At 46.3% G+C, this 16,353-nt stretch overlaps 1 protein-coding gene across 5 annotated transcripts in view; it reads right to left on the bottom strand.

Moving 5' to 3' along the window:
- Nucleotides 1-10,996: 10,996 nt before the first annotated feature.
- The window catches only part of LOC146839636 (uncharacterized), a 376,335-nt gene continuing 370,978 nt past the window's right edge, over nucleotides 10,997-16,353 (bottom strand). For all 5 annotated transcript variants that reach the window (XM_085650366.1, XM_085650365.1, XM_085650370.1 and 2 more), the window contains one exon: nucleotides 10,997-11,281. Coding sequence is in view for 3 of the 5 variants with exons in the window: in XM_085650365.1 (XP_085506491.1) it covers nucleotides 11,208-11,281 (74 nt within the window). In the remaining 2 variants the exon portion in view is untranslated. The remainder of the gene's footprint in view (nucleotides 11,282-16,353) is intronic.

Here is a 16,353-nt window from a genome sequence, read left to right as displayed (position 1 = left end):
TCTTTTAGTAAAGTTTATTTTAATATTCTGTGTTTGCAAATACCACTTTTAGAAAGTTGGTATTTGCTTGCCTAACCATTTCAGCCCTCCCCTGCTATGATGTGTATCTGCCTGTCTGGTTTGTGTGAGTGACAGGGCTGGGGAAACCCAGAGGGGCAGGGATAGGTAGCCTGGTGGTGAATAGAGAGATTGACACCCAGATGGGTGGGAGGAGTGCACCTGGACTCTGGATAGGGCTGTGCTCTGCCACCACAATGCTGTCCACCTCCTGTGGAGCGGCTGATGTCTCTGCCCTGCACCCTGAATAGAATGTCAGAGTCATGTCAACAAAGTGCTCAGGAACTGGTTTGGATTGGGCAAAGGCCCCTCTACCCCAGAGAAACAAAGGAATTAGGGGTATAAGTATTGGGACTAGGCCTGGGCTAAATTTCCGTTCCGCTCGCGGAAATTGAGATCATTTGATATTTTTGCGTTCCGCGGAGAGCGCGAAAATGTCAAAATTTCCGCATTCCGCAGCTTAGCGATAATTTGGTTCTTGCTCGCGCTGTACAATAATACATTTTCGCGCGCGCGATCGCCTTACCTGAATCCATGCGCTCGCCGACAAGATTTCCCGATCCGTCGCGTTCTCCACAAGATGTTGGATTGTTGGTAGCCATTTGCGCTGTCTCGCGACAGTTCGCGCCCGCAGTAATGTCATTGGTCGCGCGATCACGTCTTTCTTCTCGCGATCATGCACCGCGAGAAGAGTGAAAACAAGATGGCCGCACCCGCAAGCAACCGCACGGGTAAGTTGGCGAGCCGCGACCATGCAGAAAATACCGCGAACGGGCGGGAAAAAAACTTCTGCATCTTCGCGATATTTCTGCGTGTTTGCGGAGATTTGTAACATTTTCGCGATAATTTGCAAAAGTCACTTTCGCAAATTCCACCCACCACTAATTGGGACCCTGCTCCCAAGAAATTAGATCCTGCTTGACAAGAAGAACCTCTGCCTGAGGAGAAGGAACTGGGGAAGCTGTAAGGAGGAGTACTGTCCCTATCCTGGGGGATTGGCCTGCAGTGGTTGCCTTGCTGCTGAAGGAGAGGAGAAAGACTACAAAGACTTTATTTCAACTTGTGCTTAAAAAGATCGCCAGGGGCTTGGAATAGAGCTTGCCTCCTGCTGAAGTCTCAGGAACAACAGACTTCACCCCCCAGCTCCCCAAAGTTCTTTGGAAGTGCCTGCTGCTGTTGTTGGGCCTTCTTAGGGACTGCGTGTCGCAAGGAGCTGGAAGCGCGACTCAAGAAGGAGAAGCGTGGCGCCGTCGGAGCAGCTGTCATCGCATCTCATAAAGTGTGTCGCCGCTGCAGCATCGCATCGAGCGGAAGCGTCTCGCATCATCCAGGAAGTGTCTCGCAATGCCGAAGAAGCGTGTCGCCATCGCAGCCATCGTAGCTGACGCATCGCACCGCATCAAGAGAAGAGTCTCGCATCAAGAAAGAAGCGTGTCGCCATCTCAGCCATCGTAGTTGTCGCATTGCACCGCATCAAGAAAAGCGCCTCGCATCCACGGAGAAGCGTGCCACCGTCGGAGCTGCTGTCGTCGCATCACATAAAGGGGTGTCGCCGCTACAACATCGCATCGAGCGGAAGCGTCTCGCAAACGTCGGAGAAGAGTGCCGCTGCCAAGGCCGCTTTCATCGCATCGCGTAAAGGGTGATGCCGCTGTAGCTGACGCATCGAGTCGAGCCTTCTCGCAACATCAGAGAAGCGTAATGCATCTGGAAGATCTTCACGTCTTTATTTCTTTGCATCAAAAACTTCATCGCATCAACATCGTTGCAACACTTCTGTTGCCCTGAGTGTCGCATCTAAAAGGTACATTGACTTAAAGTGTTGCATTTAAGAACTTAAGAGAACTAAGCAAACTTCTACCATCTAAAGTAACAGTATTGTGTATTTTTGTCGTTTAATGGTCTTGTGGTAACTCTATATAAAGAATCCTTATTTTTAATATAAAAACCTGTGTGGTGTCCATTTGTAGTGTTGTCACTTGGGAACTGTATGTGTTCACAAATGCTTAACCTATAACGCTCTGAGATAAGCCTTGTCTGCTCGCGCCAAGCTACCTAGAGGGTGAGCAGGGGTTACTTTAGGAGTGTAACCCCTTACCCTGACTGGAGGAACGGTTCCCTGCTTGTCACAAGTACCTACCTGTGCCAACCAGAGAACCCGGATTCTAACAGACAGGAAAGTGCTATATCTTGTAGAAAAAACCCACTACTGCTCTTTCCTTTTAACATAGGATAGCACAGCTAGAAGGCTTGCGACGCTGCACTACGCCAACATGTGATCAAAAAATGCCCATGAGACTTCCATTGATGTCATTACTAACCATATATGAGTCAGGTACCATCCATTTAGCCTGCAGACAGTGCCGCACAACCCTGGGGCATAGCTGCCTGGGCTGCATAACATTACATAGTTTCCCACATTGGCCCTTGTTGGGGCTTACCCTGTTTCTTATGTAGTTTGTCGTAGGCAGCTCTGTCCTGTCCCACAACTCCAACCACCGACTCCTCTGAGATAACTATGGACACCTGTTCCTCCAAGGGATCCAACTCCTCCTAGGGTGCTGGACTACCACCTCCGGTCAGCAATGCTGCCTGGAGATTTGTTGCCAGTTTCTGCTTAGTTTTGTGCTGTCATCTGTCATATTGACTTCAGCAACGCTGTTCACCTTGTTTACTATGGACTGCCATATGGTCTTTTTCCTCCCCAATGACACTTTGGAGCTGATGAAGATCTGGTGTTGGTGCTCAGTCACCTCGCAATCAAGATCACATTCTCCAGCCGGAATGAACTTACGCTTCCTCTTCTCCTGGGACTCTGGCTGGTCATCCTGGCTGGTAGTGGGGTTGGTGGAGTTGCTGTCCTATGCTGTGCTCATTCCTGGCTGCTCCATAGTGGTTTTCAGATAAGTGTAATTTTTTTTCTGGGCGCCAATAGGCGGAACATTACTTTTTCTACATTAGCATGAATTTTCTTAGCATTTTGGCACTGAGATCAGCATAAGTTTTTCTGACGCTGGGCTCTTCCTAACACCATGGAGCGCCGTATCGTAAATACGATGCTAACATGGCATTAGAAACTGTTGTTCTGCAGCACAACATTCTTTGGTGTTCCGCTTCAGCGAAACAACAGTGATATTTCTTGTAAATATACCTACCTGTGTGGCTTTTCCCGCTAGAAGGAGATAACAACTCCTCCCCTAGCAGACCCTTTGTATGCTTTCCTAGGAGTCGTTTACTCCTCTCCCCAGGAGGCCAGATATCTTTCTTGAGGACACACCTTTGTTCATAACTGTTAATGGGGCACTGGAAACCTTTGGCAACTAAATGGCAATTTGCACAAAGTTGCCTTTTGCGTACCTGTGACAATACATTTGATTTCACCATTAAATATGATTTACTGAACTGATTATTTTGCTACCTTGAAGTACCAACATCAGTAGTTCTATTCAGAAGTTAGCAGAGATGAGATGTCAGCCTGTAACTCTGCTCTAGCCAATGGGGCCACTAGCCTTACAACAGTAAAAACAGCAATGTTGAGTCTTACTGTTTGGACCTTAAAACATGAAACTACAGCTCCAGCCTTTTAACATAATGCACCCTGATTTTAGTGCTCTGTAGGTTAGGGGTGACTGGTAAACACTAAAAAGGAAGGCTGGAGCTTTATCATGGCATGCAATGGCAAAATCCAGTTAGCAGTGTAAAACTGCTCTGCCAGCCAGCAATTGCAGGCCGGAAGTCATGTTTTTGCCTTGTCTTACTCGCAGTGGCACAACTAGTGCTGCAGTCTATGAGAGACACTTTAACTTGCAGGCTGTAGGTACCCGTGCTAATATATACCAGTGACCGAGCCGGGTGCGTAGGCATGAAGCGGCGTCAGAAACACTCACCATTCTCTATGGATGTCGACAAAGAAATGCTGGTGCTGGAAGTAAGAAAAGTGTCCGGTGGAATACAAATGTGGATTCTAGATGAGAAGAACGTGAAAGCAGAGGGGACAGAGTCTGGGTCACTTTGGAGTGACCAGGGTCTCAGAGGCAAATGCCCCCGATGTTGGATGCTTCAGGTGTATTGACGGTGATCTTGACTCTTCACCTGTGCAGACCAGGAGACGTCTAGGATGACCAGGACAATGAATACGAGCTGTCCCACGAAGGATGTCTGGTGTTGAGGGGTCAGTTTCTGGCGGGAGCACCAACAAGCCTTGGCAGCGGCAAGCAATGCAGATGGTCAAATTCGGTGTTGATCTGGCCCAGCAAAGACCAGAAGAGTCACCGCAGCAAGGGGAGTCAAGGCAGGTCTGGAGTAGCCAGGGGGGCCCAAATAAAGCAAAGTTGACCCTCAAGTGGACCCACAGGCTGGAGGCACAAGTGCCCCGAGGGGACCTCAGGTGGTTTCACAGGATACCAGCTATCAGGGCACAGAGTGTGAGGATGCCAGAGTCCTTCTCAGAAAAGATGCGCTGGGATCAGGGCTACAAATGGCCCAATGCATGGAATTGTTGCATGACAACAAGCATATGCAGCTGCAGAGGTTCGGGTTATGCGGTCCCCACCAGGGATATCTGCCTCAAACTCGGTAAGAGGGCAGCTCTATCACTGTTACCTTCAGAAACCCAACTCCTGTGTTGCTGGAGCCTTCGGAGTCTGCAGGAGCTCAGGATCAGCAGACCAGTCAGATGCGTTACGGGGCCTGCGTTTGCAGGGGAGTGAGTTCCTCACTCCAAGGGAGATTCTTCTGTTGTCTTGGAGGTCCACAGGGTCCTGCACAGAGCCTGTATGGATCACAGACACTAGTGAGACTGGGGACAGCAAGGGAAGACGAACTCGAGCCCAAGGTTGGTCAAGCGACATCCAGCGTGTCCAGACGGTCGAAGTGTAGTGGTATTTTCTTGCAGAATCTTGTCCACGTAAAATCTAATGTCCTGTAGCCAGGTAACCAATTATACATCCATGGGAGAGGGTTGGACAGATTCAGGGGACCCTCCTAGGGGAGGGGCAGGACAGAGGGGTGGCTACACCCATGTCCTTTGTCCAGTTTCGTGCCAGAACAGAAGCAACTGGCTCCCAGATCTGGTTTGAGCTGAACTATGCACAGGGACACCAAGTGTGCCACTCATGCAGACTTTCTGGCACGGTGACAGTGCACCCACCCTGCCACAATACACTAAATCCTGTCTAGGAGGTGGCAACACCTCCTTGTGACAGGATGCCTATTGTGCTGCCTTCCCCTGCTCAAGCTGGGCCCAGCAGCAGGAGGGCAGACTTGTGCCTGTGGCTGGCAGCATCCGTTTGTACTGTAAGGCTCGAAAAAGTTGGTACCGGTAGTCTTAGGTACCCCCAGAACCTCGGTTCTGAGGGGAGGAATCATACCGGATGATTCCAAGGTGATTGACACCAAACACGTAATACTTCATTACAGTCGTTTTCGAGATAGCATTCACCACGAGTTTTTTTTTTTATATAATGCACCTCTACCTATATGTCTGGTAGTATCACGTACAACCCAGTTGAATGGTCTCCGAAGACTACAGAGGGGCCCTGCTCATGCAGGAGCACCCTCTCACGTAAAACCCAGCACCCTGCCTTCAAGATTGTTAAGGCCTGCTATAGGGGTGACTTACAAAGTTTTAAGTGTAGTGATATATATATAGATATAGTGAACCTATATCTAAGGTAAGTGGTGCAAGCACCATCTTACACAGGCTGCAATAGCAGACCTAAGGATCCATTTTGCATGGTCTCTCAGGGGTGGCATAATACATGCTTCAGCCCATGAGAGGCCTCTGGGGTAGCTATGCCCTGGGTACATGTGTACCATATACTAGGGACTGATAAGGGTACCGCAGTATCCAATCTGGAGGTGCACCAAAGTACATACATATCAATTTAAGGGAGAAAGCAGATAGGCTGGGGTCCTGAACAGTAGGATCCAAGCCAACTAGTCAAAACTGTGGGTGCAACATCAAACAGTGGGGGTAACCAAAAGAAGCAGATCCTACTTTCCTACACAACCCCCCCAAATGAAAGGAGATGAGACTAACCTTGCCCAGTTCAGTCTTCATCCATCTGCATTGGCATGGTTACTCCCAGGTCTATGTTCCACTATATATTCCATCCCCTGTAGGGAAATGGACCACCTCAAAATGTTGGGGTTTTCACCCTTCATCTATTTTAGCCACAAGAGGGGCTTGTGGTCAGTCTGAACAATGATGTGAGTTCCAAACAAGTATGGTCTCAACTTCTTCAGAGCCCAACCCACAGCAAAGGCTTCCCTCTCAATAGCTGACCAACGTTTCTCCCTGGGGGTCAGCCTTCTGCTAATAAAAGCTACTTGCTGATCCTGACCCTGTGCATTCAATTGTGATATCACAGCACCTACCCCCAACTCAGATGCATCAGTTTGAACAATTAATTTTTTGTAATAGTCAGGACTATGCAGAATGGGAGCAGTGCACATGGCCTGCTTGAGGTCATCAGATGCCTTTTGACAGCTACTGTCCACTGAAGTTTCTCGGGCAATCTTTTATATGTAAGATTACTCAAGGGAGTCACTATGGACCCATAGTCCTTTACAAATCTTCTGTAATACCCAGTCAGGCCCAAGAAAGCTCTGACCTGAGTCTGGGTAGTTGGAGCAACCCATTCCACGATGGTCGGGATTTTGCTCTGCAATGGTTGAACCTGGCCCCAACCCACGAGGTGGCCCAGGTACACACAAAACCTCATCTCTCTCTTTGGTGTGAGGTTTAGGTACCAATACCACTGGACTAGCCCAAGGACTAGTTGAGGGTTAAATGACTCCAAATTCCAGCATCTTCTGGACCTCAGTCCTGATGCAGTCCCTGACATGGTCAGGTTGCCTGTAAATTTTGTTCTTCACAGGTAGGTTTTCACCTGTGTCCACTTCATGGGTACAGCAGGTGGTTTGACTTGGAGTCAGTGAGAACATGTGCCTAAACTGATTGAGGACCTTCTTACAATCAGACTGTTGCTGCTCAGTGAGGCTGCTTGCCAAAGCAACACTATCTACTGAGCCATCATCAGGGTTCTGTAAGAGGAGGTCAGGGAGTGGGTCACTCTTTTCCTCCTGTCCCTCATCAGTAGCCATGAGCAAGCCCATGTCTGCCCTATCAACATAAGGCTTGAGCCTGTTCACATGGAGCACCCTCTGGGGGCTCCTGGGAGTTCCAAGGTCCACCAAGTAGGTGACCTCTCCCTTTTCTCAAGTATGGAGTGAGGTCCACTCCATCTGTCTTGGAGAGCTGCTGGGGCCACAGGCACCAACACCTACACCTTCTGTCCTGGCTGGTAAACAGTCAAGACAGCCTTTTGGTCATGCCAGGCCTTTTGCAATTCCTGGCTAGCCTCAAGGTTTTTGGATGCCTTCTTCATATCCTCAGCCATTCGGGAGCAGAGACCAAGTACATAGTCCACAATATCTTGTTTCTGAGGTTTTAGAGGTAACTCGCATCTCTCCTTCATCAAACACAGTGGACCCCGAACTGGGTGACCAAACAAAAGCTCAAAAGGGCTGCAGCAAATCACCTTCTGTGGCCCCTCTCTGTAGGCAAAGAGAAGGCAGGACAACAAAACATCCCATTTTCACCTGAGTTTTTCTGGGAGCCCCATTGTCATGCCCTTTAGGGTTTTATTGAATCTTTCAACCAACCCATTGCATTGAGGATAGTAGGGTGTGGTAAACTTGTAGTTCACACCACACTCTTTCCACATTGCAGTTATGTAACTAGACATAAAGTTTGTACCTCTGTCTGTTAAGACCTCCTTAGGAAAACCCACCTCGGAGAAAATCCCCAGGAGGGCCCTGGCCACCATGGGTGCTGTGGTGGTACTAAGAGGAAGAGCGTCTGGATACCTGGTAGCATGGTCCACCACCACCAGGATGTAAGAATGTCCAGATGCTGTTGGAGGGTTCATGGGACCAATTATGTCAATCCCAACCCTCTCATAGGGAACCCCCACCACAGGTAGTGGCATCAGGGTGGGCCGTTGTAGTACCACCTGCCATACCACTGGCTTTGCAAGTGATACCGGAGCGACAAAACTCCTTGGTGTTCTCTGACCTATGAGGCCAGTGAAAGTGAGGGATAAGCCTATCCCAAGTCTTGCTTTAGCCTAAGTATCTTACTAGTGGAATGTCATGTGCCAGGGTGAGTTGGAAGCCCCTAAACTTCAGGAGTATAACCAACCTCCTGGTGGCACCAGGCTTAGGGTCTCTACCCTCTGAATATAGGAGTCCCTCATCCCAATAGATCCTGTGGGACCAACTGACATTCCAGCTACGGGTTATGCGGTCCCCACGATGGCTATCTGCCTCAAACTTGGTAAGAGGGCAGCTCAACCTTTAAGACCTTCAGAAACAAAACTCCTGTTTTGCTTGAGTCTTCAGAGATTGCAGGAGCTCAGGATCAGCAGACGGGTCAGATGCATTACGGTGCCTGCATTTGCAGGGGAGTGACTCCTTCACTCCAAGGGAGATTCTTCTGTTGTCTTGGAGGTCCACAGGGTCCTGCACAGAGCCTGATGGATCACAGACACTGGCGAGACTGGGGACGGCAAGGGGAGACTAAGTCAAACCCAAGGGAGGTCCAGCGAAGTCCAGCGTGTCCAGATGGTCAAAGTGTAGTTGTATCTTCTTGCAGAATCTTGTCCACGTAAAATCTAATGGCCTGTAGCCAGGTAACCAATTATACACCCACGGGAGAGGGTTGGACAGATTCAGGGGACCCTCCTAGGGGAGGGGCAGGACAGAGGGGTGGCTACACCCATGTCATTTGTCCAGTTTCGTGTCAGAGCAGGAGCAAATGGCTCCCAGATCTGGTTTGAGCTGGACTATGCACAGGGACACCAAGTGTGCCCCTCGTGCAGACTTTCTGGGAATGTGACAGTGCACCCACCCAGCCCCTATACACTAAATCCTGTCTGGGAGGTGGTAACACCTGCCTGTGACAGAATGCCTATTTTGCTGCCTTCCCCTGCTCGAGCTTGGCTCAGCAGCAGGACGGCAGACTCGTGTCTGTGGCTGGCAGCATCCATTTTGTGCTGTAAGGCTCGAGAAAGTTGGTACTGGTAGACTAAGGTACCCCCAGAACCCCGGGTCTGAGAGGTTGAATCATACCTCCCACACCAGCTACTGGTGTGGAGGTATGATTCAAAGGTGTTCGATACCAAACACGACATACTTCGCTGCTGTCGTTTTTTGAGATAGCATTTACCGCGAGGTTATAATGCACCTCTACCTATATGTCTGGTAGTATCATGTAAAGGCGGGAGAATGGTCTCTGAAGACTACAGAGGGGCCCTGCTCATGCAGGAGCACCCTCTCATGTGAAACCCAGCACCCTGCCTTCAGGATTGTTAAGGCCTGCTATAGGGGTGACTTGCAAAGTTTTAAGTGTAGTGATTAATTTATATATAGTGAACCTATATCTAAGGTAAGTGGTGCAAGCACCATCTTGCACAGGCTGCAGTAGAAGACCTAGGGTTCCATTTTGCATGGTCGCTCAGGGGTGGCATAATACATGCTTCAGCCCATGAGAGGCATCTGCGGTACCTATGCCCTGGGTACATGTGTACCATATACTAGGGACTGATAAGGGTACCTCAGTATCCAATCTGGAGTTGTTCCAAAAGTACATACATATCAATTTAAGGGAGAAAGCAGATAGGCTGGGGTCCTCAACAGCAGGGTCCCAGCTAGACTAGTCAAAACAGTGGGTGCAACAGCAAAAAGTAGGGGTAACCATAAGAAACAGATCCTACTTCCTACACATATTGTTACTGGGAACTCTTAAACAAAAGATTTTTGAGCCACCCAAGGACTATGGGAAACCTATAAGGTCTTATGTGATTGGATGACTCCTCAGGGTTACTGAAGGGAGGCACGAGGTGCATAAATCCAGGGCTGCAAAAGGCCTGTGTCTTAGAAACTAAACACTCATTTGACCACATGCTATATTTAACAATTGCTACAGAAATATTATTTGATTTGCAGCCTTGTCCTACTGATACATGGCAGGAAGAAAAGTAGGAAAGGCAGCAAATGGAGGCAGCAGATCACTTGTTAATGAAGATGAATGAGTCCATGGCTGTGTTAATTTATGCACATCGCTCTAACTTGTTTCTGAAGTGCATTTGTAGGGTGTAGTGTTCTTGTATTAGAATAAAAGCAAGCCCATGTTACCAGGTTACCAGAATTGGAACATGGAACTTATAGAATGTTTTTTGTGGTAGAATGTAAGCAACTGGTGATTATTGGCAGTTGCAGGAGTTGATGATGGATGGGGTTGTTTCCTTTGGATCTTAATAAACCACTCCTGGTTTAACCAACACTGCTGCTTTCCTTCCTGATTTAAGAAGATCCTCCTTTACATATGGGCATTGAAAAACTGAGCCACAAGGGATGTTCCAGCTGAAAAGTTTACTTTTGTATGGGTCACCCGCTGAATGATGTCATAATACAGCTTTAGAGCCCGTAGTAGCAATCTCTACTGGCCATTAACGATTTGGCTCAGGCCTCTAACTAGGGAGCGTACCTTTTAATGGCCTGTAGAGACCTCTATGGAGAGCTCTAAGGCTATTAGAACATTCCTCCCCTGGAGAGCAGAAAGTTCTAATTTGTAAAACAAATGGTGTCTGAGGAGGTTGAACAAACATTGGACTGTTGCTGTTCTGGGCTTCTACCAGCCATTAGAAGCCCGGAGCACTCCATTGTCTTCAATAGAGTGCTCAACATTCCAATCTTCTAGTGTGCATCATAAAATGTCTCAACACCCTCTCAGATCAAACAAATAAACTTTCACTCATTCTTACTGGGTAAAGAGAACTCTCTTTTCACTGAATGCCCCTATAAAAGATGCAGGTGTGGTCAAAGTGAACTCCATTTTGTTGAGACCAGAACACAGTTATGGGAAAATGTCAAGTATGTTATCTGCCGAGCATTGTTTATTTGTTTTGTATTGAAAAGAGTGATAGTTTGGAAATTTATGAGGAAACAAAATGAGTTCAAATAATCACAGAATCTTTGCATGAAAGTTATGAACATCCCCTCAAGAACACAGATTATGGGTCATTGGTCCAGCTCCTGGGTTTTCTTCACCTCCCTGGTAAGTTTGTAGCACAGCATCTATTCATTCATTCATCGATGATTTCATAGGCACCATGTGTCGCTCGCAGTCCCTGGGAGTGTTCCAAGATATATCTGGAACCTTTAAAGAAAAATGACATGGAGGAAATATATTCAGAAAAATTCATTCACAGCACTGAGGAAATAAGATATAAGAGAAAGCTGTGAGGTGGTCAAGGCTCATAGAATGTCATCTTCTCATAATGGCCAATTCACATACCTTAAATTTGAACTTTGCTAATTTTTGCCTGATAGTGATTCAGAAAGCCTGTCGAGAGTACTCATGGAGAGCTGAACTAAGTCTTAAACTCAAATGTGTATCTGTTTGTAGAAGCTCAGTAAATGCACATTTTTGCAGGTGGAACGTTACACAACTAGTGTTTTTTTTTTATCCATGGTTCTAGCTTTTTTCTCTAAGACGAGGAACACATTCTTCTCTGCGGAGAAGCATCTTCCTCTACTATTTTGACCTTTTCAGTTCCATTCAAGTAAAACACTGCTGCCTTTGCCCTGAGAAAACATTCTGTAAAAGATGCAGAAATTCCTAAAAACGAGTATGGGCGTTCACCATTTTTTTGGTCTGGTTTGACCAAGCAGCTGTCGCCTGACAATTATGTGAGAATCACCAGAAGAGGGGCTTTGGCTCGTCCAAATGTTGTGAGCCGGGAGTACATGTTTCATGGGGCAGGAGTTGTCTGCATTCTGTTTATTTATCCAGCTGACAGAGCTTGAACTTTCAGGGGCAAGTACATGACATTCTAATGTTATTAAAGTGTTTTGGATATCTCGATAATGTATGGTGTTTTTCTCTGGCAGCAGAACAGATGGGAAAAGGGCAGTCATTTACCTGCATGGAGTTTCAGGTCTAGCAAGACAATGCAACTGTCACCTGACCTTTTAACCTATACCAGTATCTTACTTACACGCATATCAATTCTCATACTATTTACATGTAATGCTTCACATTACCAAGCAACATTCCTTTAAATCCTGACCTACTGACTTTTGAAATGCTTGTTAAGGATGGGCCCACCTGAGAACACTAACAAAATCATCCATACTCCATACATGCCTTTCTGGATCCGTTCATACAACATCAATGCCTTCCCGATTCAGATGGTAAACTACCGATTTCAAGGTTAGTCTCCGACCTACGGATCAAGGCTAGTCTCCCGTCTCCCAATTCTTGCATGCAGAAACACGATTTGAAGTTTTGTAAAAGTGCCAAAAAGGAAATGTTGATGCCTGTCACACAAGCTCCAATCTTCCCCTTTCAAGAATTACCTCTCACAACAAATGTTAGCGTTTTGTCTTTAATTTTTGGACAGGGAAAGAAGAGCATTGACACGCCTTTACATTTTACTTATGGAAGTCTTACATAGCACAAACTAACACAGAATTTACAGCTCTACTTTTGTTTGACATAGTCTAGAACACTGTTTTTGTTTGTGCTATGGTATTAAACTGCCAAAAATGAAATGCTGATTGTCTGTCACCATACATTCCAATAGACCTGATTCAGGTATTTTGCCTCTGCTCCAGTATAAGTCACTGGGGAAAATGCATTGTCCTGACAATTAAAAAAAAAATCTCCCTCTTGTCTAATCTAAAATGTTGGCATGTATGATACTGCTAGATTAGCATCTGCCAGTGGTGCATATGGGAGCTAGGATTGTGACTGAGTAATCAAAAGTATTTATTTGCAGCTCTAAGTTTGTGCTGGGTTTGCAAACATTTTAAAATTCCATCCCTTCATGATGCTGCAAGTGGTGCCTGTAGAAAAATCACGAATCATCAATAATGGGAACAATTGGACTGTCCAGAGATTGCTTCCTACCTAGAGCTAACTACATAAACTAAAACAATGTGAGTAGGAACTACGAGTTAACCAGTGGGTAGCCATTGACATGTGGTGTGCATGTTTCATAAAAAATGGAGTCAAACCCTTATCCACCAGCCTTGTGGCATGCTTCATCATTGGGATTGCCTCACATCTATCTGATATTATTAGGTAGATGGATGGGTTCCCAAAGATTATTGGGAGTGCAAAGGATGGAGTTACCAATTATGGTACAAGGATGAAACGGACAATTAAAAGATCGTGTAGATAGTCCAAACAGTATATATTAGGAGTATCAATGGAGAAATTAAAAACAAATGTACAAGGCGATTTTAGAGGTATTTATTCATTCTGCACCCCTGTATGTTGACATGTTTCACCATTTTCATAGCCCCTGCATGGTCTAGGGATTTCTTCAGGACCTGGATCCTATGGTTCAATTTAGCACACTATGTGGCATATTTACACACAAGTGGCGTAGCACGGGTTAGCTCAAAAATTGCTAATGCCGCACTTCATCACTTTAAAAACGCAGGGATAATATGGTGCACCCCTGCATTTCTCCCTACACTGGTGCTAAACTAAGCTGCCTAGCGCCAACGCAGGCACCTTTGCACCAAACTGCAAGGGTGGCTGTGTTGAGGGAATGATCGTTTATGTGCATGAAGGGGCACCTTCCTGCACATAAACAATAATTCATGGCAATTTGATGTTTCTATGTGTGCTACACAATGCAGCACAAATAGAAACAGCAATAAAGAGGAGGAATAATGCATTTCTCCTCGCTTAGCCATGTAAAGTCCAGGTTTTCCCTGATCTTAATTTTGACACTGCCTCCTATTTATGCATCCCTTGTAAATAGGGGGAAGCCTCAAAATTAATAGGTTTTGCGGCGGACGCCCACCGCAACATCTATTGCACACCCCTTCCACGCTAAGTATAGCATGAAAGGGTGCCTTATTTACTAGGCGGCATTAAGCCACTTTAGGTGGCATAACGCTGCCTTGTAAATATGGCAAAGCCCCTATCGCCACAGGAACGTCGTCAAACGTGACGTTTCTGTGGCGATAGGGGCTTGTAAATATGCCCCTCTGTGTTTTAAATCAGTCCACTTGATGCTACCACAGACAAACACATGCACACACACTATTGTGCACAGGGCCTCATTACAATCTTTTCATATAGGGCAGCTGGGCTTCCTGCTGCGCTGCTCTACGTCAAAAGAAAAGGGCAGGAATGTGCCATATCTATCAGATACGGTGCATTAATGTCATAGGTTCACTATATGTAACCACACTTTTCCCGGGATATTAGAAGGACCTGTAGGTTGTCAGCACTGTCAATTTTCCACCATCACGTATACAGCGCACCACTCTCCAGGAATAAAGGCCTTAGACCATTCCATCGCAGGGTCAACAAATATCCTTTGTAATGTTAGGTCCCTTGCCAAACATTCTTTCGAAATTTGGGACATGATTGTCTCTCATTCCCCCGCACTATGTTTCTTTACAGAAACTTGGTTAAACCCTTCTAATCTTTCCATGATAAATCTGGCGATCCCAGACAACTATCAATTTATATATTTGAATAGGGAAGGAAAAACAGGTGGGGGCATTGGCATTGCCTTTCAGAATCACCTTAGGGTAAATTGGGTGTTTACAGAAAAAAATGAACGGCTGGAATTAGGTATTTTTAAGGTTACTGTATCTCCTACTGACTGCTGGCACGGCGCCTTGCTGTACAGACCCCCAGGACCCAAAGCTTATTTTTCTGATCTCCTGGTGGAATATATAGCGTTACACGCCCTAGCAGCAAATACATTTCTCCTACTAGGGGACTTTAACTTTCATGGGGAAAACACCTCTAAATTAGAGGTTGATAAACTTTTTGCCTCGTTGAAGTCAATAGGCCTTACTCAACGAGTGGTAGGCCCAACTCATCGAGCTGGCCATTTGTTAGACCTTGTGTTTACTAACTATGACCAGGTGAGTTGTGACCCCCCTGATCCCCTGACATGGACGGACCATTCTATGATCTCTTTTACCTTTAATCAGACGGGGGGAAAAAAAGGGGAATTACAAAAAAGAAAAACAGGGGAACAATATAGGGTGTGGCGGAATCTTACCCTAGAAACTTTTAACAAGGCCTACTCCCCTGATGTGGAAATTAACCAAACGGAGGCTTCCAAAAAATTGGAAGCTTTTGACTCTGCTCTTCAATCTGCTTTTGATGTAATTATACCAACCAAACGGAGCTCGATCATACGACGAATCTCGGCTCCTTGGTATACAGAAGAGCTTAGGATGGAATAAGCCAAATGCAGGCGCCTGGAGAAAACTTGGCGGGCAAATAAGGAACATCAATTTAGACTTCTGTATAGACAGTCTTTGGCTACTTATCATCTACACTTAAAAGCAGCGAGACGCTCCTTCATCATTAAGCAGATTGAACAAGCCAGTAATTCCTCGAAAGCCCTGTTCTCCATAGTAAAAGATTGTGCATCTCCTATAGCTTGCTCTCAGCCACTTATAGAATCTCAGGATCTCTGTACCTCCTTGGCATCCTTCTTTCAGGACAAGATAGCAAAAATGTATAACAATTTCTTTCCAGAATCTTTTACAATCCCGGATTTAATGCCAACAATGATTGACGGAGTTCAGACAGTAAAGGGCCATCTGGAGCACTTTGATTTGACCACCATTGAAGAAGTTATAATAGGCCTCTCCAAAGCAAAATCGGGGTCCCCTAACGATCTGTGTCCTCCAAAAACGATGGTCCTCTTAGCCAAAAGCTGTGCCCTGGCAATTAGAGATATTTTCAACTGCTCCATAACAACGGGTTCCATTCCCACTGTTTGGAAAGAAGTATATGTTCGCCCCATACTGAAAAAACCCTTAGGGGATCCATCAATCCTTGACAACTATCGGCCTATCTCCCTGCTACCACTTCTCAGAAAATTGCTGGAAAGCATCATAAGTAGGCAACTTTGTTCTTATCTGGAACAAAATGACATTCTGGCTCCCTCACAATCGGGTTTCCGCAAAGGATATAGCACAGAAACAGCTGTATTGGCAGTGACGGATTCACTCAGACAAACAGTAGATGCAGGGGGCTCAGTGATACTAATTCTTCTTGATCTCTCCGCAGCTTTCGATACCATCTCGCATGTAAAGCTGGCGGAGAGATTAGCCGCTGGTGGTATAAGAGGGACTGCCCTGAGATGGCTAAAACAGTTCTTGGTTGATAGAACCCAAACTGTCACTCTGGGTCCCTATTCCTCGCACAAAATGCCTCTGAAGAGAGGTGTTCCTCAG

Source organism: Triturus cristatus, chromosome 4_1 (assembly GCF_964204655.1).
Source record: "Triturus cristatus chromosome 4_1, aTriCri1.1, whole genome shotgun sequence".
NCBI lineage: Eukaryota > Metazoa > Chordata > Amphibia > Caudata > Salamandridae > Triturus > Triturus cristatus.
The sequence above is the reverse complement of the archived record's forward strand: the minus strand, read 5'-3'. Positions and strand labels throughout refer to the sequence as shown.